Source organism: Grus americana, chromosome 13 (assembly GCF_028858705.1).
Source record: "Grus americana isolate bGruAme1 chromosome 13, bGruAme1.mat, whole genome shotgun sequence".
NCBI lineage: Eukaryota > Metazoa > Chordata > Aves > Gruiformes > Gruidae > Grus > Grus americana.
Genome location: NC_072864.1, coordinates 17,920,236 through 17,944,936, shown reverse-complemented (window position 1 = coordinate 17,944,936; position 24,701 = coordinate 17,920,236). Strand labels below are relative to the sequence as shown.

General features: G+C 35.6%; 1 protein-coding gene across 7 annotated transcripts in view; it reads right to left on the bottom strand.

Annotated features, from left to right (window-relative positions):
• The window catches only part of FTO (FTO alpha-ketoglutarate dependent dioxygenase), a 251,219-nt gene that overhangs the window by 188,971 nt on the left and 37,547 nt on the right, over positions 1 to 24,701 (bottom strand). For 6 of the 7 annotated variants that reach the window (XM_054840453.1, XM_054840451.1, XM_054840454.1 and 3 more), the window contains exons 2-4: positions 18,315 to 18,392; positions 12,125 to 12,785; positions 3,053 to 3,196 (exon numbers count right to left, since the gene is read on the bottom strand). In XM_054840453.1, the coding sequence (XP_054696428.1) occupies positions 3,053 to 3,196; positions 12,125 to 12,785; positions 18,315 to 18,392 (883 nt within the window). Of the gene's footprint in view, positions 1 to 3,052; positions 3,197 to 12,124; positions 12,786 to 13,916; positions 13,999 to 18,314; positions 18,393 to 24,701 lie in introns of all 7 variants that reach the window. The other variant, XM_054840452.1, reaches the window with a different exon arrangement.

Sequence of the window (24,701 nt, the reverse complement as noted above, 5' to 3'; positions counted from 1 at the left end):
AGGAAGAGTGAGCCTTAAAAAAAAAAAAATCTTACTGAAAGTAATTTTGCATTTTGTTTAAATAAAATGCATTTATAGTATTGCAATAGTTTACCTGAAGGATGGATTTGATCACCTCATGTTTAGTACTAACATACCTTTAAATTATGGCTTATGATTTCATCTGAAGAGGACTTCTGAGAAAGCAGGTGTCAATTTCTATTTTAGGATTGCATTTTACTACAATTGTACCCAGAATAACACAAGACATTTTATAGAGCCAATGAAGTGAGGAACATAAACATTACTAAATGTCTACTAGAAATGCTAAAACGCACTCCCAATCTTTTTGTTCCTTTGATATACCCATTGATCAGGATTTGCAAGATACTGTACTTGCACATTACTATTAGAAATATCAAGTTACCATGTTTTCATATCTAAGATCTGTCTGTACGATATTAAGAAATTGTTGGGGCATTACAGGTACAGGAATTGATAGGACTTGACTTTCTAATTATGAGTATTTTCCAACGGTCATATAAAGCAGTAAGCCCTACACCATTTCAACAATTGGAAGAACAGACCTACAGAGTTGCTAAGTTTTTTTGCCAGAGTTGGACGAGTCAATGGTAGTCAGAAATAGTACACGGTCCTACCAATCGATCCCTGTACATCAACAGCTATTACTAGCTGCACTACTCTTCTCTTAACGTTATATTTTCTTGATGCCTTGCATACTGCTGCCACTGGTTTTTAAGCAATGTCAGCAAGATGACTCTGCTTACCGAAATGAGGTTCTGGAATGTATGAAGCATAAAGACACAAGATAAATCAATCTAAAATTGGCTTCTTTATTGTCAAGTTACTTTTTAATACAAATTTTTCATATTTTATCTTTTAGATGGCATCCTCAAGATGCCTCATCTTAAAAGTCAGTTTAAAAAAAGCTGAATAGTAAAAAAAAAAATACACTAGAACTGTATATGTCCACTTATATTGTCTTTCACTTCAAGTGAAAACTATAACAGCACTTCTGCTGTACACAGAAACCTAATAAAAGGGCCAGTTTGAGAATATTCTCTCAGACTGTATAAAACAGTATTTTTTTTAAAGTAATTGAGAAAAAAATTACAAAGCCTATGGAAATGCAGAAAAGATTACCAAACACCTGGCCTACAGAGCTCGAATCTGTAGCTCTTCACAAAGTATTAATAAGAAAGCGATTTACACGTCATCTTCAAAAGAATGTTTAATATATCCTTTGTTTCCATCTAAACATGATCATGATGTTACGTCTTAAATAAACTAACTTTCTGACCTGCCCTTCATATAGCATCCCTGATAATACTTTAGTTACTGTTTATAAATTCCATCGGGGAATAAAAAATGTCCTTATGATCTGGTAACTCAGTCAACTACAATCTACAGTATTTTGCAATAAAAATACTGAAGTTAGACCCCTTTTTTTATTACTTACCTTCTGAATCTGTTGCCCAGCAGAGCTATGTATGCACAAACTTCACAATCAGGAAGGAATAGATGAAGTTTACTTGATGCCCAAACTGCTATTGCACAAATCTGGATTAATAATTGCCTTTCTAGGAATGTTTAGCCATCACTTAAGCTTCAACTTTCATATAAGAAATGTCTCCGTTTCCCTCCAGGCTGCTACTCTATATCCTCACAAATATAGAAAAGGGAGGCACATCCACACTACTGTGCCAAAGTATCTCACATCTTAACACTTGATCTGTACGTGTCTGAACATACTTAAGAGCACAAACAGTCCAGTTCCTTTATACAAGACAGTGCACAGGATTTGAGGAGGTAACTAGGAACAAGGAATGGTATATATTTTTTAAGATTGCCCACAAATGTATTGCTTGTAGTAAATAAACTTTTCATATTTGTTGGAAGATAAAAGTGCAAGGTAGAAGTGAAAAGACTGTTCAGACCAACAAGTTGGCAGTGGGACAGGTCATTCTGCGGACGTTCCATGGTGTTTACCTTCCCAGTCACAAACACATAGACAGGGAACACTGCAAGTGCTCTCACTCTTCAAAGACAATGTCTGTCAAGCCAAGTCACCAAACTGGTAAACATGGTGATGTCATAAGCTTTATTCATGTTTTGAGTTCTGTGATTTATAACTAAATATGTTGAAACAAAAATGATAACTGAAAGAAACACAAGCCAAAAGAGAAAGCAACAGATTTTGTGTCAGCAAACCTTATCCACAGTTCTTGCCTCGGTTCTTTCAATGGAAAAACCTCAGTGTGTGAGCTCAATTGCTCCAGTAAATAAATTCAATTTTATTTTCCATTTTTTAATCCTCTACACTTGAGACATTGAGACTCACTCTTGGAGTATGACAGCTCTGTTCATTATGATCTTAGTATAATCCCACTACTAGAAAATAGTACGTTTGAATATGCACATGGAAAAGCACAGCAGAAGGAGAGAAGGGTCATGTCTAAAACTGGTGACCAATAAAACATGCACAGATTGGCACAATGGTTGACACTTCAAGAACCATGGTACCAGAAAACTTTAAGACTGCTACAGTCACAGCTTACATAATATGTAGCCACACTATAAGCCAAACTCAAGAACAGGAATTTTTTTTTTTTTGTTGAATACAAGACACACAGATGCTCACAGTTACTCAGAAAAATTGCATTAAGAATAGAAAAAGGAATCAGCATCTACAAATACAAGGATGGGACAGATACAGCTCAACTTCTCACAACATCTGGGGAAATTCTGCTTATGGCCTGAAGCCTGACTTGGACTTGCAATTCTCACTGCAAAACAGACAGAAAAGGCTCAAAAAGAGTATCTTCTTTTTTTAGCTGTGAAGTGAAAGAAACATTAGGAAAAAAAAAGTTCCCCAAAATACACTGGCAGTGGGCAGGGTAGGAGGAATTTACTATACACTGTAGCCAGATCTCATGTCTTTCTAAATAGAGGGAGTTCTAACTGAAAGGAAGGTATGGCAATTTATATTAAAACAAGTGACATTTTCTCTGTTTGCAACAGAAAGTTCACCTTCTTAGCCCTTGCAAATTACCAAGCATCAAGTAGAAGTCTCCTTGGTGAAGCGGTATTGCTAATCCAGGTGTCTCTATGTCCCATGCTACCTTCAAGCCTACGTGCCAAACAGCTGGGTCTCTTCCCTTCAGTTTTTGTTCATTACTTTCTTCCATGGCTGAACCTTTAAAAAGAGAGAGAGAGAAAAACACCACAAAGACAATAGACAAGGTGAGAACCATAAAATACAAAATCTAGTCTAACAATACAGACTTAATGATACCCCACATTGGTACAATCTTAATAGGCTTAAACTTTCTATAATCTCCATTTGGTATAATCACCATCTCCAAATTTAAAAGTACGTAATAGTAAAAAAGCTATATGAGATCAAGAATTTTTTGCAACCAACTTTACCAAGACAAAAACTTCATGCTAATGTCCTGGTTTCTTCCTAGCAGCTGGTATGGTGCTGCATTTTGGATTTAGCATGAGAATGATGTTGATAACACACTGATGTTTTAGTTGTTGCCAAGCAGTCAAGGACTTTTCAGCTTCTCACACTGCCCTGCCAGCGAGGAGACTGGGGGTGCACAAGAAGCTGGGAGGGGACACAGCCAGGACAGCTGACCCCAAGTGGCCAAAGGGATATTCCATACCATCTGACATCATGCTAGTATATAACTAGGGGCTAGCCAGGAGGTGGCACGGCTCAGGAACTACCTGAGCATTGGCTTTGGGTGGTGAGATACTGTACTGCACATCACTTATTTCGTATGTTCTTTTATCATCATCATTATTATTATTTTAATTTTCTGTCCTATTAAACTGTTTTTATCTTAACCCATGAGTTTTACTTTTTCCTTTTTGATTCTCTCCTCCATCCCACTGAGGAGGGAAGGAGTGAGCGAATGGCTGTGGGGTTGTTTTAGCTACTGGCTGGGTTAAACCACAACAGTTAACTACAAAGTAAAGGCAAATCAAGGCAAAGTTTGTAACGAATTTGGGTTTTTCTGAAGTTCTCAAGTACATGTAATGGGAGTTTTAATTAATCTTCACTTTTTTTTTTTTACATTACTAACACTATAAACATAGAAGAAAAAAGAAAAAATGCAGCAACACCGATATAAAAACAGATAACTTCTGAAAGAATTGCAGATGCCAAAGCATTTTATGAACAATTTCATTTGTTTACATACTTGCAATTTCACCAAATCATAAACTGAGCAAAGTAAGGTGAAATAATGGGCAGAAACCACAATCTAGACCAACAAATTTGACCAAATCTTGGAATCATATCTGTTATTCTTTTCTCAAAATTATTAGTCAAACATGCTAGATAACATGTGCAAGAGCCAATGAAGCTTCAATACATTTGTCACAACATTTTTCTTATCATTAAGCAACATGAATGTGTTGAGCTTGGGGAAAAAATAATCCACTGCATAGAAATAGTATTTAGAGCTTAATCCCTCAGAACTATTTTCATAAGCTTACTTCACTGCAGTATAAATTGAAAGATACAGTCAGCATTTATAACAAGGTATTTGGGAGCTATGGTATAACAGTTTTATGGCTAAAGTAACAGAGCATTTTGACAGAGGGAGGATGAAGTTTTAACAAGCAGTTGGCAGAGAATGCCAGTGAACAGTTAGAAATCACCAACTATGTAGCATGTCTCAGTATTGCTTATAAGTTAGCGACTGCGTGTGTCCATTTCGCTGTTCTTTTCAAACGCGCTTTCATGTAGTCATTTTAAAAACTTTTGTCTTCATTTAATTTTAGAATAAAAGTACCAAAATATTTATAACTCTTATTATAATATGCAGACATAAAAAGTGACCTTGAATTCATTTTCAAAATATTCAAGTCATTCATCTCACATGTTTGTTTAGTTGGGAGTAGCCTTCAATAATTAATAGATTGTCTTAATTTTCCATGTCAATTAAATATTGCCTAAATTCAGGAAGCAGAGCGCCAAAACCTTTCAAAAAGGCAAAGTTCTTGGTTACAACTCCTGCTATAAATTCAGTCCCCATATCCCCTCCCTCCGCTGCCGCAGTTCTCATCCAGCTGAAGCTGTGGCTCAGGAGCAGCTCTAGGCCTTTCTATCAAGGAGCACACAAATGAGAAAACAAGAGCTAGCAAATACTCAGAAAAATCAATACTAAAGTCTTCAAGGGGCTTTCATATTTTCTGCCCTGTTCAGATAAATCGTAACTTAATTTAAGAAAAATGTTTTCTGAAAACTGCAAATAGGATGGCTTTCAAGGCATTTTTAATGCAATACATCATGGATATTATAAAAAGAGGTAACCTTTCTGGGTTAACTCTCTCTGTTATGCTGCTTTCCCATTCACTTTGGCAGCAGCACTGTTCACAATATGGCACCAATAAAATATAGAACTACAATCAGAGACAGCAATTTCAATCAAAGTTTCCTGGGGTCTCCTCATAAATCCAGCACCTTTGGAATGTGCTCATTAAAATGACTTATTTTTTGCAGTTTGATAAATTTTTTATTGCTTAAGTACAGAGTTCAAGTGTAGCTCACAGTCTCCTTTTCTCTATATTCTCAATTATTGCACCTTATAATTATCAGCAGCAATTGAAACTGATTGCTCCTACCATGTTATTTTGGTAACAAATGGAAGCAAGCTGCTACTAGCTTTTAAACGCAAGCTATTCTCAAAGTGAGAGCAAGAAAAAAAAAAAGACATCTTAACATTTGTGGAATATCTCTAGGTAGCACAGACAAACTTTTACATAAAAAGTTGTTGTTATCAAATTCTGTATGTCACACCTCAAGCATGACTGAATGTTCTATATTCATTGATACCATTACAGTTCCCATTTAAGGGAAAACAATTTGGATTAATCTAAACCATCGGTATTTGAGAGTAAATCATGTGGATCTTGCACATACACAGCACCTTAAGAACATGTATTTATTTTGGAGTAGACTATACAGAAATGGTCAAATGTAGCAGTATTTAAGGGAAATATAGTAAAACTGTCTGCGAATTTGAATTCCGTTCATTAAAGATTTATACAATTTGGCCTGCAAGAAACCTTTACGCTTGCATCCCAAATGAAATGGTGCCACCAGGTAACAAGCTTACCACAACATAACAACAATACCTCATCAAACCTCTAATTAGGGTAGAACCATGAAAGAGAGAATGTAGCTGCAGAAAATTGGCCACAACATTATGCTTCTAACTAAACAGCTCAAATTTCAGAGATGTTCCAGCTCTAAGACCTGATCTTATCAGGTTTGGGTCATGGTTAGGTTCAGAACAACACAAAACTTGTTTTCCTGGATCTAGTTTGGTTATTGTTCCACAGCACAGAAAGTAGAAGTAGTCTTGGAAGGTTTCTTCGCACCAAAATCTTCAAGAAGAGTTTGGGATTTTTTTGACACTCTGAAACCTAAATGTTCCCTATTCAAGTCAAATTGTAATGCCTAACTATATCCTAAATGTAATCATCATCTAGGAAATCATGTTTGATGTAAGGAATCACTGCCAGTACATTGCTAAAAACAAGCAGGACTGTAAACATCTACTTCGTCATTAAATCCAACTGACCACTGTTACACAAATAAACAAACAAAAAATTCTGTAATTCATTGATTGATTTTTCCAGAATTTAAAAGAATTTGGGCACGCGTTCAGTGATTAAATGACATATATATATTATTTCTGTCTTACATAGAAATTTATATTATATGCAAAAAGTGAAAAAAGCAGAGCATGCTTTGCTTTTCAGCAGCTGGTGGGAAAGAATATCTACCCGGAGTTACTACTTCTGCCTTATTACTGAAAAGCCGTAGCATAAGACGCTAATTAAACTGTACTAACATTTTAACTTCTGCTTGCAACTGACATTCCCAAAAGTCAGAAGATTCGTCAACATTGTTCTTACCAATTCACATTTGGAATACCATGTCCAAATATATCAAGAACAAAAGCATTACAACTAGAACTAAGAATATTGTTGTCTCTTCGTTCTCGAAGGAGAGACTTTATTTGATCAAATCAGCGACAGCGTGGTTAAAAAAAGAAAAAAACAAACAACAACCCACAGCAGTTTTAATTCAAATGATGATTTCTTTTTAGAAAACAGAGATTAAAATCTATTATTATAAGAGTAATTGGATCATTAAAAATCTGTGATTCTCTCAGAAAATAATTCCAACTGGCCAGAACGAACAAGTTACAGATGTGACCATTTCACTCACATATTCGTTTCTTAAGTAATGTATATTTTTCTACATACCATTCCTATTTTTTCCAACAAGCAATATTTCTACTACATTACTGATATTAGAAACCACTTAATACAATTGTTCTCATCCTGTACAAGTGTCTACTCCATGACTTGTATCCATTAAGCTATGCATAAACAGCATTATTGGTCAACTACAACAAGTTTAGATTGATTTCAATTCTGAACAACTTTTGTAGCTTCAGGATTTTTTTTTAACCTAGTGAGGAAACATACATCTGTAGTGAATCTCAATTATTTTTATTTGCAATTCCTGTAGAAATTAAATAGCTGTCATCAGGTTTAGTGCTAGGATATTGCTTCTAATATCAGAGTGCACACAAACAGCATTTTAAAAAAGAAACAAGCATAAAAGCTCCGTCAAGATCAGTCATCACTGCAACTAACTGTTTGTTAAACCCTTCAACATTACCTTGTGAGGGAACAGAGCCAGTTGTCTAGTACTTTGAAGATTTAGAGAGCAAGTAGGACTTACAACAGAAGACAAACAAGATACTGTAAAAATCTAGACAAAACTACTTATCCAACCTCAAACATAGTTTGTGGGAAATCCAGGTAAGAGAAAGGTGGACGCTTCCAGTGACTACATTATTTTCCACCTCATTTAAGTTGGTAACTGAACCAAGTCTCTACTTCAAAGAACATCTTTAGAACCAACTAGTGCTCTGCTAAGCAATAAAACTTCCTACAAAACTTAGAAAGACCTGAGGGAAAACCGTTCATTAGGAAATTTTCATGGATAAAATCCAATTTTTGAAAATGCCCTTATTCCACCAATATTGGGATTGCAATTCACTGTTATAAATAGAGCAGGAAATAAAAATGGGTTATTGGCGCTCTATATTAAAATCCTGAACAAGTTTTTACCTTAATGCTCTCATGCAATAGGATATTTGTAAGCTAATGTGTTATTAAAAATCCTAAATTGGTCAAAGTTTGGAATTCCTGTTCCATGGTAAATTCTGAAAAGTAAATTAATTCCGAATTGTGTTAGGGAGAGTATAATTGAACACACATTCTGTAATGTATTCAGTTCTGCATTTGCACCATGACTACCACTCACGCACTTTCATGCAGTGCACACACTAAAAGGAAATGTCCCTAATTTTTGTCAGGGCTTATTCTTATCACTTGATAACCTACTTTTAACCTTGTGTAATGTGATGCATTTTATTTCAATGTAAATAAAAGCAAATACTATTCAGATGAGCATTAAGCAAAACATCTATCTTATTTTGTTGTTAGAAATGTACCTCATTTGAAGTTGCTTTGAAACAGTTTGACACTAGAAACCAGAAAATAAACAGTGATACTAATTAGAATATCTGCTTGTTCCAATATCTTTACGTTCACTCTCAAATTTCTTTCCTGGCATTTTAAAAACTACTTCTACTCTAATTAATACTGATCAAAGTTTCAAACATTAAATTTTCGTTATGGCTCAAACACTGAACAAGCGAACAAGAAAATAAAGTTGTTTCAATTACAGTAGTATCTGTGTTAATAGTATTTAATCAAATAAGTAGGTACTGAATGAATAATGATATAAAAATGCCAATTAAAGTAAAAAGAAAACCATATAACCTGAGTTGTGCGTCTCTAAACAGTCTGACAAACAGCTGCTATGAGGCAGTAAGATTGCTTGACTCCTAGGGCTCCTGCTGTTCAAAATCTGGAAACCTGGGGATTCTGCCTTTGTGGCAGCATAGACTGGTACCAGCCATGCAGCTCTGGAAGCCCGAGCTTCCCCATGCTGAGTGGCTCCCACAGATCCTCAGCGTTCGGAGCACCACAGAGACTGTGAAATAGAGAGCTGACCAAAAAAAATGTACAAGATCTCGCAGAAAAGAGAATCAAGCTAGTTTTAACAAATATCAACATCAATTTATGTTTGAATTTCCCACAGAATCAGTGTTTTCTCCCTGAAAATTACTAATCCATCTAATCATCATCATCTAAGGAAAAACTGTTCCATCAAAAAATTTCTGACCCCCTCTACTCTTTTTATTATGTATTCTATAATGATTCTGTGATAGTCTTTATACGCTACAGAGAGAACTCAATGCTCACTCAATACTAAATGAATTAATGGATTAAGTACTAATACTGGTGTAAAAAGTAAATATGTTTACGGAAAATGGGACGAGGAGTCAAGACACAATTCTACAAAGATTTAACAACAGTCTTCAAAGAGATGTGGAGCTTCCTCATGCTTCAGTTATGGAGAACTTGGTCAGAGATATAGTAAATATTGTCAGTCTTTGTGAACTGCAGAAACCACCAACACATTGAAGTCATATGGAACTGGAAAGAATAGTATTATAAGCACTGGTAAGTTCATAACCAGCAGCATTTGAAAGCTATAAGCAGGAAATCAGAAGAGCAAAAAGACAATCTATTTATTTCAATCAAGTAAACTAATTACTCTCCTTGGATGTGCCGGTAGAAAACTTCACCACACGCAAGTATTTACTGTCATTTGCATTACAATGCCATATTCACAAACAGGTTGATTGCCTTCAATTTATGAATAAATAGGCCAACTATAAATACGGCTTCACTTCAGAGATATACAATGACAACCACAGCCTGACCCCAGACAGATGCAAGTGAGGCGTTCTCACATAAAGGTACACGACAGGACGTTTCCTCACGATGCTCTGGAGCCATGCGAGGCACCTGAAACGCCCTCTAAGGTTCAGCAAACCAGCGTGAGCCATGCTCAAGAGCTACCAAGTGGAACTCAATCTTGTTCAGATTTACATGTGACCTCATAAATAATTTTCTTCCCACAAAAGCGTCTTTTACACTATCTCCAGCTACACTGAGGTTTTAATATTGCCACCTCCTGCCAAGATATTCCTCCCTTCCCCCCCAATATATAATCAAATTTCAATTTGATAAAAAACTTTTGGAACCATTGTAAAAATACAAAAATTTGAAGTAGTATTTTTTTAAAATTTTTTGGCAAATATAAATGATAGAACGATCAATTTAGTCACTGGAAAACTCTTAGGTTTTTTAAGTTTTCACGTCTATTTTTAAATCCTTCAGAAAAAAATATAAACTCTTAAGTATAAGTGTATTTACGAAAAAATCTTGTATGTGGCAAAAACATTAATTATATACAGATATATATCTATGTAATTTCATCTCATACATTAAATATATATATAAATTATTATAGATACATATAATATAGATATCTTAGATATATGTAATTAATATAGATACATACATATACATATTTTTGGTATATGTATGTAATATATCAAATATTTCTTTCTACCCTCATCAAATCTTGTATAGAATTTGCAGTGACTTTAAAACAGCATAATTTTTACCTAACTTGCTGAACTTGAAGAAATAAAATCAAGTGATGACCTCTGAATAAACATACCCGCTTTCTTTTTTGTTTACCTATAGCACTCTGAACTTATAGGGACTTATTTCTTCCCCTCCACAAGTAAGTTTTATGTTAAAGTAAAAAGTTTTTAAGCGTATTACAACAAATCCTCACACATACTATTATTACTTCAAGTTCACGTTTATGTTTCTCTAACTTAACGTGTTACTGAAAAAATATTGATCTACAGTACTACTGAAAAAATACATTTACTGCACAAAAAATATCAATGTCTTTGGCAAATAGGACAGAAAAAAGTTCATGAACAAAATGACACTTCTACTGGTCAGTTTGTGAAGCCTGCTGATGTTGCATGCCCAGGAAAATGTAAATATTATTGTTTCAGCTGAACGTTAACTAACAACATGACCCATAGTTTCAAAACTAATAACAACACTAAAAGGAGAATGCACATGAAAGTATACACTATTGTTTTTACATCATGGTGTTTAGCCAAAACCTACCGAAGTCAACATGAATTCTTCCCATGTTTTGAAGCAAACATCAAAGGTTTTTGAAAGGACCAAAATTCAGTGGTGAATTATGAGACATAACAGAGCATTTGCAAATTCAAATCAAGTGTCTAAATTCTAATCTTATGTTTGCAGAAATGGAAGCCATTAAAAAAAATCCAAGGCTTTGTTCAAAAATTTTTAGGAAAAAAAAAATCCTCATGTCTGTTCTGAAATAAAGATAAAAATGGGAAAGGTACTTTAAACTAAAAATTAAATATTTAATGACTCTCCAACTACACTTTTTCCTCCCTAATACTGTCTTTAAATGTTTTTTACATAACTAAGAGCCTGCAAAGCCTGTCAGACAACAGGTCTTTTAATGGAAAACTTCCACCCTTCCCAACTACAGAAATGTTGGCAAGTCCTCCACAAAACATGCATTAGCACTACAGCATGCCTGGACAAAATGTATATGCTTCCAAGTAAATACAGTAATACTTTTATAGAAAACCAACCTAAAAGGACCTTTCCAAAGAAAGAGTAGTAAAATCAGCATAAAGCAGAAGCAAGTCTGTATATGAGAAACAACAAAGACTGCGATCTCAGCTACAATGAAACATTTACAGGATAGAAAATATGCATATGTGTTAACCTGAAGTAGGTATTTTGACAGATTTTGATTTCCTGGCTCTTAGTCAGAAAGTGAAATCACACCAATTTTTAAATGTAGTTAGAGAACAACTGATAAGCCAGCTGCAGTAAACACAAGTATATTTTGTACAGGTTTTACTAGAAATATAGAGCTTAAATACAAAAAGTACGCCAATGTATTCAGAACCAAGTGACAAAATTGGACTAGCGTGCCGGTATGCTTATGTACGTACACACAAGGAAACAGAAAAGAGCTTCAGGGATGTAAAGCATTTACATCACTAGTCCACTCACACCTCCCATCACTCACCTTCACAGCTATAGCTGTACACAGCGACCGTCGACCTTTCTACCAGATTCTCGTCATGGTGCCAGCTCACTGCCATGTTCCCCATTCCAAAATAAGGCTCTTGTTTCAAGTACAGCATTTGCAGTGGATCCATGTAATTTAATAAAGTCAAGTTATAAGATGTTCTGTTCTTTAGACTTATGTAGTCATCCTCTGGTACACAACAACTGCTTTGATCTTTTGAAACAGACCCTTTCTCCGTAAGAGGAGTAGCAAAATTTTGCTCCCTATCTATTACAGTAGTATCTTTAATTTCTTTGGTCTCAAAGAAATTTTGTCCTTGTAATGCCTTGACTGCTTCAATATGCAAGTAGTCATTAAGTCTGATTAATGCTTTACAAGCATCGTGTATTTGAGGACTGCAATACTTTATATCATAACCTTCAGTAGGCCAAGGAACTGTAAATAATCTTGTGTTCAAGTACTTGTAAGTGCATCCTGGGTTTCCAATTAATATACGAGACACTGGGGTAAGAAAATCTTTTCCTTTGATCCTTACAAGATCTTGAAAGAAACAATCCTGTTCTCGCAAGGTCAGAAAGCCTTCTTGTACCATTTGATGGAGGTCTTCAGGTACTGTATCAGATTTTCTGAAAATCAGCTTGGAATATTTGGTCTTCCACTAAAGGGGGGGGGGGAACAAAACAAACAACTATAAAAACAAAAACAGCAAAAGAATTATTCTTTTTACAGGAACCAAAGTATTTCATATATTCAAGAACAGACAAGGCTAAGCTGACAAGTTATCAAGCATGAGTCTAGAAGATGAAGAAATAGATGCTAGTATTTGTTACTTTATTTTCATATTCCATTATATTGCACAAACTGTGGATATGTACCAGTGACCTGTAACCAGAGAGTATCACCTGGGCAAATCTCTAAATAAATAAATAAATAAATATGAGGATTCTGGCAGAAATTGCTAGAACATATAAGCTCCCCTGATGAATCTGTAGATAATGCTACCTCTAAGTATATAAGCAATAGAATATCGAACAGTAACAAAATGACTTCTCCTCTTGTGATGGTTGCAAAGACCGTTCTGTTTCATTCTGATGTACAGAATTCTGGAGGGCTCCATGAATAACTGAAATAGTTTTACATATCAATTTTTAGTGTGAAAAATAACAAAATGAAAATGTAAATTTAAAAAAAAGGCCAACATCCTGCTGCATTGCACCTCTGTCTTCAAAATAGTCCTTGACATACTGGTCCTTTCTATTTTCACATTCCTCAAAGCATGTCAATTAGCTCTCCTATTTCATATAAAAGTTCCTCTTTTAGATAAAAGAAAATTTCCAAACTTATTTTCCTCCCCATCTCCCCACCTGCAATATCATTCTTCCTCACATTCTCTTCTGACCATACCAGCTCTGCTATCAGCTGGAGTTCAGAATCCAGCAGCGTGTAGAGGCAACTCCCAGCAAGGTATAACGCTGCTAATCAGCAGTATCTTGCTTTGTATGCAAAACACTGCTTCCCACTCCAGGATGGCTTGGATAATTTTACTTTGTTAATCTGGTTTTCTAAGGAAGTATCACATAATCACACCTTTTATTGGTTGCCTGTAAATCTGCTTTAACTACCACCGGGACAGTTTGGCAAACTGGACAAAGGCTAGAGAGCAAGTTCTTAAAGAGACTAAGTTCCTATGTATTTCATTAAAATTAATAGCTAAATAAAAGAAACAGATGCAAACTAGTGCCCTTAATAAGGGCAAGGCTGTAATGCGAGTCTGTCAGGTATCACTTACAATGTGCAAGGCTCCAAACGACTCACTACACCTATTTCCTTTTGTCCAGAAGTTAGTCATCACTCTGGGGAAAAGGTAGATACTGATGGTGTTGGGGAAAAAAAAAATTAAAGTAAACTGAAATCTGAAGGCAATAGGCAATGAGGCAAGAGCACATGGATACACAAAGCTGATCCATCAAAACTTTTACAAATGTAATGTCTTATGTTCAAAGTGCTTTTAAAAAACAAATAAAAGTCACCAGCACAACAGCATCACACTGCCCTACGATCCATCTGTGGGCTCCTTCTGGTACAACTCAAACCCATTTTACTAGTACTATCTACTTCCAAGTTGGATTTGAACCTGCTTTTCAGGAAATTAATTTTAAAATCCAGAAAAGGTGCCTTTAAAAAACACAAAGCAGGCAGTAAGTCAGTATGCACATTTTCTACTGCATGAAAACAGTTAAGACTTTTGCATCATAACACGCTGTTATCCTACAACACTGGAGGCGGCCTTATAGGATCATTTGTTTCTACTAAAAAGAGGAACATAAAAGGAAGTCTATTTTAAAACTAACGATTACACATAATAAATCTTAGTTTATCTATAAACCTTGCCACCATTTCTCGTGATTTTTTTAAAGTGAAGCTAACTCCCTTTCTCTACACATTCTTACGGCTGCCAAAAGCTAGCTTCTGAGAGAGAGGAAAAAAATCCCGTAACAGTATCTACAGACAATAATAATTTCTGACTATAGTATTTACATGCTTAACTTTAAATATCAAAGCTTCAAAATAGTCCCAGATATCTGTTTGAAGGTCCCTCCTCCAATTCCCAGCACAGAACACTGGATCCTAGCTTTCATTAAAAGAACTGAATGTAAACTTGATAAACGTAATTTGCCTGAGCTTGCCCAAAGCCTGAAATGATTCCTTTAGAAGTCCTGAACTGTTCCCTTTGTTTCAATCAGTGCTTTGTATCTGTAGCCTTTGAACAGCACACTGAAAATATCCTGATAAAGAATAACTACTGAAAGCAGTAACTGCAAATTTTAAGGATTTACAGCTATAGGCTACAGTCAGATGTGTGGGTATAGGTTGATGGGAATCATAAATAGTCTTTCACAATCATACTTAATGACAGAACATTCTATATTGTGACATATAAAGATTATTACTGCATGATTTGTTTCATTATGCAAATGATATGTATAAAAAAGCACTAACAGTTCTATAGCAGTATCCTAGTATTTCTTTAAATAATCCCATATATTGGACATACTCAGGTCACATTAACCAATTACCACATTACATATGCTATTATGGCATATTTGAAAAGTCATTATTACTACATATTTTTAAATCATTTAATATACCGAATTTCTGACATGAATCGCACACATGAAATTCCAATTATTACAAACAGGAGGAGGGAAATAACAATACAATGTAAAGGAACTAAATGCCTGAAAACATGCACTAGAAAGGATGCGCACAGATTTTACGAAGGTGACAACACTGTATTCCCCTCCTGCGCTGCAGAGGTAATGTCTTCCACATTTTGTTGCCAGCTTGGTCAGAGGCATGTTACCTTTGGGTTGTGTTTTAAGATTACATGCTTAAGAACTACTTTATCATTAAGTTTTACACAGTATACTTAGGATTCGACCTTAAAAAAAAAACCAACCCAAAACCAAAACCCCCACACTGCTATCTCAGAAGAAATCAGGAAGTGGAAACACATTTCCAACACATCACATGAAAACAGTTTGGTCTTCTTTAAATCTCCACCAGTCATTGTGCTATGTCCTACATAAGGAAAGCATTAAGGGATCAGAACACAGGGTGAATGCTGAGTTCACACTGGACACCTTGTTGTTTTGGGGGATGGGGAAGGGGGAGTAAGCATGTACTCTGTGTTGTAACTCTGACAGCGTGTATTAAAGGTCAATTCACCCTTCACTCTGAAAGAAGCAGGAACGTTACCGGCAACTACAGGACAAAAAACCCCACATTTGATGCTCAAATCTTCCTATGAACGTTACACACATGATTTCACTTCTAACGGTGGTACTCGCCACAAAGAATCACCCTACAGGATGACTCAAGTGACAGACTAAAGTTAGAAATCAGTAATAAGGACCCTTGATAAGCAAACTGCCACTTAAATCATTAGACGACAGTTTGCACTTCAGATGTTTGTGAACCACCTTGTTAACAGACTTTTCTTGTTCATAACTGGCTTTAAACATTACATTGTTTCAGCCTATGGTTTGGGGCCCATTTCCAAAATCCTTCAGCGGGCAAGACACATTGAAAGAGGATGTCAGTGCAGTTTTGCTTGTGATGGAGTTTCTTAGTTTTGTTCAGACTGTACATTTCCATACCTGACAGGACACTGCAGGTTTTTTACCTGCATCCTACCTAACCTTTCCAACATGTTCAAAGAATACTGCTTTATCAGGGGTGGATCCTTAAAGGAGTAAGGCAGATCTCTCCAGGAACGACAGACTATAAAACTCAACTGTATGTGATGTTTTATTTTGCCAATTTGTTGTCTCCAAGCTCTTAACCTCCTTTTCCTCTCCATCTGCAGTACATTTAAGCATCATGACACTTGCAATATCTACATCTGTGATTAAAGTAACATTTCATTGTCACCGTAAGAATTTACAAGGTGCTTGTGATGCTTACGATTATCACATATACTTAAAAATATCTAGCATGCCCACAAACACTACACAAAAAGTATAATTCTATATGATGTAACAAGAACATATCTAAACTCTATTAAGGCTTGAACAGGTCTGATTTCACTGCTTATATTGTTCGTACTGTCTTCTATATTTATGGGTTACTGATACTAAGCAAACGAGATGCCACTCGGGCAACCTTGGCTCCATCTTCTCTTTTCACATCAGCTCCACGAGAGACTGGATTTCCAAAGATGGAAAAAAGAAAAAGACGCTGGGCATAGCAGCTCTTGGCAGCAACACATATAAAAGAACAAACAGGAGGGGATGTTAACAGGACTAGGAAGAAGATAACAATAAGCTAACTGAGTCTCAAAAGGGGCAAGAGCTTCTTGAACATTAAGACTGAAAAGAATGTGTTTGGATTTGGGGGTTTTTTGGTAAAGAAAAAAAAAATATCATTCTGTTAAGCTCTTCTATGCTTTTCCAGCTCTTCTACACTTTTCCTTGTCCTTACCCACAGCAGTGCTTTTAGGGTTACCAGCAACTTATGCGTTTTCATATCATTATCCTTACAGCTATTAAGATCCCAATCAAGAGCTAAGTTCCACTATGTTCAGCACTGTAAGAACACAGAGAAGACCATGCTTTCCCTAGGCATCCTACAACTCAAATGAACGAGAAAGGCGAGGGAAGTATACAGATTGTTCAATAGCACAATTGCAATCCTGTGGCAAGACTGGAGTTTGGACTTCTTGCTTCCGAGTCGCAGTCAAGTACCTGACCCATAAACGCATCTTCCCTGTTCTATAGCGTGATGTGTGTTAAACTTCTCTGGGCCTTAGAATCCTGCAAGAGAAATTAATCCTTGCAAGGAAAGAGCTGGACGTGTTTTTATGCTACCATATACATCTTTGAGCCATATGTCAATACAAGAAAGGTGACATGCCTGCAACGTAAGCGTGCTTGCTGTAGCTGTTCAGACTATGAGATTCTTTCTTATATTTTTCATCTTACTGTGTTCTGATTTGATCTGATTGAACCTACAACTCTTGCCATATGTTCTGTAGCTTACCTAGAAAGATCCAGGATAGATACAGAATATTCTATTGTCATGATACTCTTCTATACACTCATCTGGTTTACGCCTCATGGCTACTGGGTCTGTTTTCAGTTTTATTTGTTTTCATTTGAGGCGTGCATGCCAGGTTCCACAGTTAGTTTTGTAAGCAAAGTCTTAAGGGTTACTTATTCTTTGAAAGTAGAATTAAGCCAAAAAGTTCTGAATTTCTATGTTAATATTTTCCCTTTTTTTTTTAAATGTTTTTTCCTATTTTATTATTTTAAAGAATAGTTCTCTTAACTCGGGGGGGGGGGGGGGGAGGAAGGGAGGCAAAACCCAAAAAACCTTAAAAAAATGGTGACATGTATTTTATTTTAACAAAGAACAATAAATGGTGATTCACTGTTACATGTGTTACCTAGTACTCGGGTACCGATACTCAGAGCAAAATCCCAAAAATAAATTCATGAAGTTTTCATTCTTGAATACCCCAATTCTAGAGGCCTTATTTTGCACCACCTGGAAGTACATCATCAGCCATCAGGATACCTTTTTCATATCAGATTTCACAGTGTCTCTTTGAAGAAAGATTTATTTGTTGTTCAGTGCAAACAGCCATTTTAGTTTAAAACAAGTACAGTTAAAAGAAATACATTACCAATTGACGGAAATCAGCATCGGCTGGTGTCACATATGGAAGTCTTTTCTCTCCAAGTTCTTCAAGAAGCTTTTTTTTCTGTTTTAGAGGAATAAAATTGAAACAGAAAATTAGACTAAAAACCAAGGTAAAATCAGCCAGGTATAAAACTAGTTGTACTAAAAAGACACAAACATGTGCAATTATTTCTCTTACTACCTTCAATTCTGGAAAATTAAATAAGGAAAAATGGATGCAAAAAATCAGTGGAGCTTTTCCATTTACAAAGTAGTAATTCATGTTAGGTAGTTTCAGAGCATGTGAGCCTTCTTTCTCCTAAATTCTTTTTTAGATAATCATTCCTTATTAAACCAATGAAAATCCATCTTGGTCTAGTGTTCTTCAGAACTATGCCTACTTTGTACCTTGACACTAATTTCTTTCTTCTTTTTCATTTTATTTTCTACTTCATTTTGTGGATCCAATGGTACAAAGCTCATATTCCATTAAATGACTCAATAATATACTTTATTAAAACAATGAGCCTCAATGTTGGACACGCTCTAAAATGTTTCCTGAGATGGCTGTATGAAGGAAAAAGAAAACATCACCTACTGTACACCAACGGCCCTAACACCTGACAATATTTAAGTGCCATCCTCAAGATCTGCCATCCCAGCAGACAGCCACAAATCAGGGTTGATGTTAGGAGTGTGCTAAGAACCAGCTAACTGTGAAGAACAGGTTCTCTCAACTCCCTTTTTACTTCTCTTTTAGACTGAGAGTATCTCCACCAATGTTTAGTCAACACGACCACTTAGAAATTGCTACAATAAAAGGCTGATTTCCTCCAATTTTCCAGAGGTTTATTAATTCAAATAGAATTTTTATATGCATTATACAATTAATTGTGCACCTAAAGATCTGGAAAGTGCAAGAGATGCTTGAAACATGCCATCAGATTTTTGTAATCAAACAATCCCTATCCATGACAAGTCCATCCACATCTATCTACCCAGAGTCTAACTCAACATGGTGTAAGTACAGATTAACAACAGTGTAAAAATTGTTACAATGGAAGTATTGGCCTAGAATATTAATACACTCTTTCCTTTATTCTTTCCTCTAACTTGCAAGGGTGGTTTCTTGACAAACTTTGATCATTAACAAATATTTACTAATAAAAATGCAACTCAAAGATCATTAAATTGCACTACCATCATGCTTGAATATTTTAGATAACAGGATTCAAATTCTCATTTTTATTGCAATATTTTCAACTACATAAACACTACCACAAGAAATAATTGAAGTTGCAGCTCCCTCAATACTTGTATGTTGTAAGAGCAAGACCAGATGGAAATGGAATACTGTTTTTAAAAGAATGATAAGGATGTAATACAAAGGAAAACACAGAATAAGTTAAAAAAGGCTATCACTAACACTTTCATAAAACCAAATTATATGGGAACAATTGCACATTTCATCACCTAAATGTCATTGCAAATTGATTATTCCATAGACAAGAGAATCCATTGGTTTTTTTGTTTTTTGGTTTTTTTTTTTCTTGTAAATTCCCCTTTTCACAATCTTTTTGGGTTGCATACACAGGTCAAAAGAGATCATCTTTATTCTGGCAATCTTTTTTAAAAAAGGAAGAAAGAAATATTACATGTAGTAACTAACTCCTGGCTTATAGCAAACACAAACAAGGAAAGTTGAACTATGAAGAGTGTTACTGTGTATTTTATTCTGTGACAATTTAATTTAAGTTTAAGCATCAACAAAGGTGACAGAGGCTTAAAATCATGAAGAAGTGTAGAAGATAAGGTCTACAGCTAACATATCAGTCAAACTAAAATAAGAGCAGGTAGTTCTCACTCATCTCCACATTCACAATCTGTTGATCGCTGACTCTTGAGGAGATGGAGAAGAGCAGCACTGAAATTTCCAACCTAGCACTGGAATTTCCCTAGGTCCCTAGTCTTCTTTGGGGACAGGTCATTGGTATGTTGACATGAAGTCATCAGTGAAACAAAGCATAATCTAACTTCAGACTAAGTTGGAAAAAAATGACATGCTAACTTGCTGTGTATTCTAAAACAGTAACACTTCTTTATTACAAAAAACCTGCTACAATTTTATTACATGAAATCACTGAAAACATAGATTGGCTTTGTTATCTGTAAGATAAACCATATTAAACTGCAGAAAAACCCCCACCTATTTCAACATAGACTCACATCTGTGGGGAAAAAAAAAAAAAGAGGTGGGAAGAAGAGAGATTCTGACAATTTCTCTGTCAAGTACCAGCCGCTTGGCAAAAAGCACACAACATTAAAATGCACTCTTGTGTATAGGTGGTACTAGTTCACATTTGATTGTCAGATCTGGCTAAGTGCCGCTCTTCAGCTTGATGTACAGACTAATACACACAGCTGGGTGGTATAACACGCTGCTCATCTCTTATGCAAGAAGCTGTCACACAGATGTCAAAAACATCAAGCTACTCACAAATACCTCCAAAAAGTAAAAAAAGGGAAAAACTGAAGATCTGGCTGTACCAGCTGGCTGATGTGTAAGTCTAAGCACTGCTTATAGGCTCTTCCAACATATGAACCCCTAAATAATAAAAAATTGCCTTTACTTGAAGGTATCAGGCATCTTAAAAAGCATTTTTCTAAATCTGTTTTTACATTTTAAAAATTAACAATGTAACAGTTTATTCACGTACTAGCACTATTGTTTCTTACACTATAAAAAACAACGTGATTTTTATAGATACATTAGCAGTGCCAATACGTGAAAGACAATCTTACGTGCACCATCCCTACAGTGTCATTATGGCCTTTGGGCTGCTCAAGAAACCTTGTTAAGTATCATACTTGGGCCTTCAGAAAGGAGAAAATCTCTGCAAATATCTTGTTTTGTAGGCTGCTGTGAGTGTTAACGGACCTGTGATATCTGACTCTGATAACTGGAATGAATACCAGAAGCACTAGTACCCAATTTTAGTGTGCAATGAACTTCCTGCAGACCTTAACAATCTCTGCTCGTTTAATAGTAATAAACGGGTTTATTAATGAGATAGTTGGTTGTAAAATTCAGCAAGTGGCATAGTAATAATTGGAACCTCTCAATCACTACACACATAATTTTTATTTTTATTTTTTTCCTAAGTTTTTTCGAGGCAATAGAAGTAATGTGTTATATGTTACAGAGCAGGAGAAGTAACAGAAATACAGCTAATGCACATCAAAGTCACAGGCCAAAATGCAGTTACATTACACACACAGTTTGTTATTTTCAAATTAAGTGGTATAAGGGAAAGATGGGACTTAATGACATTTTCTGGCCAAGAAGCATAACAGTGTAAAAAGTTTTGCAGCTGACGTATTTCCCTGCGGGGTGTCAATACCATTCTCAAAAGGTTTCATTTCTCTCTTAATTGTAAGACAAAAGTTCAATATCTAGGCTATAAAAACTTGTGAAGACCATTGAATTCCCACTTAGTTTCATCATCAAACAAGTCAGAAGACAACAGTAATTTTCCAATTTACAGATCATTGTCTTGGCTGAAACAATGTATTATAATAAACTAATTTTATTGAAATACTATTGAAATCAGTTCTGACAACAAATTTAAGGCTACAATGTCATAACATGTAACGCATGTCTAACATGTAAGACCACTGAAAATATTAAGCAGCAAAAGTTTTTTTTCCCCCAGTACTTGGCATAAAATGTACTGAAAAATTTATTGAAGAAATTGCATTTGTTAACACAAGGAGACTTAAGTCAGTGCAAGTAATATTCACCTCTAAAAAGATAACCCTGTTATCAGGGTTAGCATATTGTCATGAAAGAAAGATCTGAATCACAAGTTCATATGCAAACCTTTGCTTTTCCAAAAATCCCTCCTATTAGCTTCTTCCCCCCATAAGAATGTACATTAGGGTCTGTGTTTCTCTCATCTTTTTAATAACTACAATAAAACGTGGATTTCTTTCAAGTCATGCATGAAGGGCTAGTACTCTGAAGTGAGAGTCCAGTGGCTTTATACAAGAGGAAGATTAAATACTTTAGACAGTAAAAATTTTGTGACACAATACCAATACCCTACCTATAAAAAACCCCACCACTTTACAGGAACTTCCACAACTTTACCTCCTAACATTCTTTTACATTTTAAAATATATAAATAAATAAAACACACCAAATTTGGGATAGTTTCTTAAGGCAGGAACGTGATTTTGAAGTTGACATTTGTTTAAATGACAACACTTTCCAAGTGTCAGCTATTAAATCTTCATAGCAACCACGATCATTCAAGTAGCTCACTAAAACCAGTTATGTCAGAAATGAACCTAGATTAATAAAAAATACATTCTAAATGCACTATTACAGCTTTTATTTCTCCATTATCACATATACTAGATTTCAGAAATATTTGTCTTCAAATTATTTCTGTAAACTCTACTCATTAAAAGAACTTAAGGGATTGGCCAACTTTGCAGCACCATTTACTCACATGAAAAGGTTCTATTTCCAGGTTACCCTTCATTGCACTCAAGTCTTACCAAAAGCTCTGTCTGTGCTATATTCTTTCTATAATCCAGCATGTCGAAAATACTGGCAGATCTATGAGCATACTGTACCACACTTTGCATACTACAGTCGTGTGCTGTGTCATCATCCCCCGTAATACTATATGCCAAAAACATTTTCATATTAAGGACAAAAACTTGCATCATCTTTATTTTTTTTATATATATCTCTCTCTAAACTCACATTAAAGTTATCTATGACTCTCTAACAATATTTAATAGCCCACATAAACCCATTTCGTAACTATACTACAATAACTTTTGCTGGTTATTTAATATAACCGTTGTGTATCTTGCTCTCCACTTAACAAACCAGTCTAGTTACAGAAGTAGTAGGATGCAGTTCAAGTGATCTGATCATGAAAAAAGCCTACATAATGGACAATCTACTGTAGCGCAAAGACCTCAGGTCTAACACCAGTATTTGTAACTGAGCAGCTGTCTAAAAGACTGACTGACATTCTTTCCTGCAAAGGTACTGTTTGGCCTCGCTTACTAATTGCAACCTCTCTTACCTTTATTATAAATCAACAGACCCAGATTTTGGTACACACTCACACACAGACCAGTCATGCATATGCACACCATACTTGACTGATGTAGCCGAACTATGAGTTAATTTATGCATTGAAGCAGCCTAGCAATGTGTGAAAAATGTCTTTGCTACCGGTTTCCTCCCTCTCCCCACCTTGATGTGTTAAGGGCCCCTTAATTGTTGTTTTAACCTACAGGAACATTGTTCCTTTGGCCAGTGGCTGTTAATGGAACAGAACTGGCAGTTTTCTTACCCAGTTGAGTGTAGATTTGTCACACATGGATTAGCACTTTAAGTAATCATACTAAAACTTTGAAGTGATAAATTGTTCAAACACAGCCACTTTTTGCTGACAAAATGCCTCTAAGCCTCCTCGGTATACCTGTCAATAAACTTCTACCATCACTGCAAGCATTTGACACCATCATCCATTTCTTGTTCCGTCTATCATTTGTGCATCCTCTCCCAGCAGGTACCAGTTGGTAAATGGATCACTTGTATTAGGTGAGAAGTAAGAACATGCAAACTTTGTTTGAAAATAAAGATCAAGTTTCAATTAGATCTCCAGTTCGTCAGGTTTTTCTTATACATATGGACACAAGAGCATACATGCACCTAAGAATATGTTTTAAAAAGTGGACACTTTGATCAACATGTTTATGAATCACAAGCAACAGATAAAGACACCGCGTCATTTCTGCACACCATTCTTTGAATAGTTTCACTGAAAAATAGCCAATAACTGCTGAGAAACTAGGTTCCTTAACCAGCTCACCTCCAAAGATCAGCAGACACAAACCTTAGTGACCGTCACCAATAATTGATTCTGCACAAGTAGCAAAAATACTGCTATACACCCTGTCCCAAGAAACCAAGTGGGTTTGACCAGTTTTGCAATACTAAGCATCAATCTTTTAACAGAGAAAAGATCAAATAAAGATTAAGAACAGATAAAATAAACCCATAGATTATACCACGGGTTAACATTGAAAGAAGGATGCATTTGGCATTGCTGTCCGTAGACCTCTCATGTTCCAATGGCAGTAAGAAGTTACTGATGTTGCCTAACTTCTGCTGAAGTCTATTACTAGAATGTAGGGCACTAGAGCTGTATAAGCCTCGGGAGCTGCGTACTACACTTATGAATGGGAAATATATGGACATGGTGCCGTTTCTCCTTGAATGGCCCAAGGAAACAGAAAGAAACATCATTTCCAGAAAATACTGAGCCTTGCAGGATTTCTGGTCTATATATATTTTGATAGG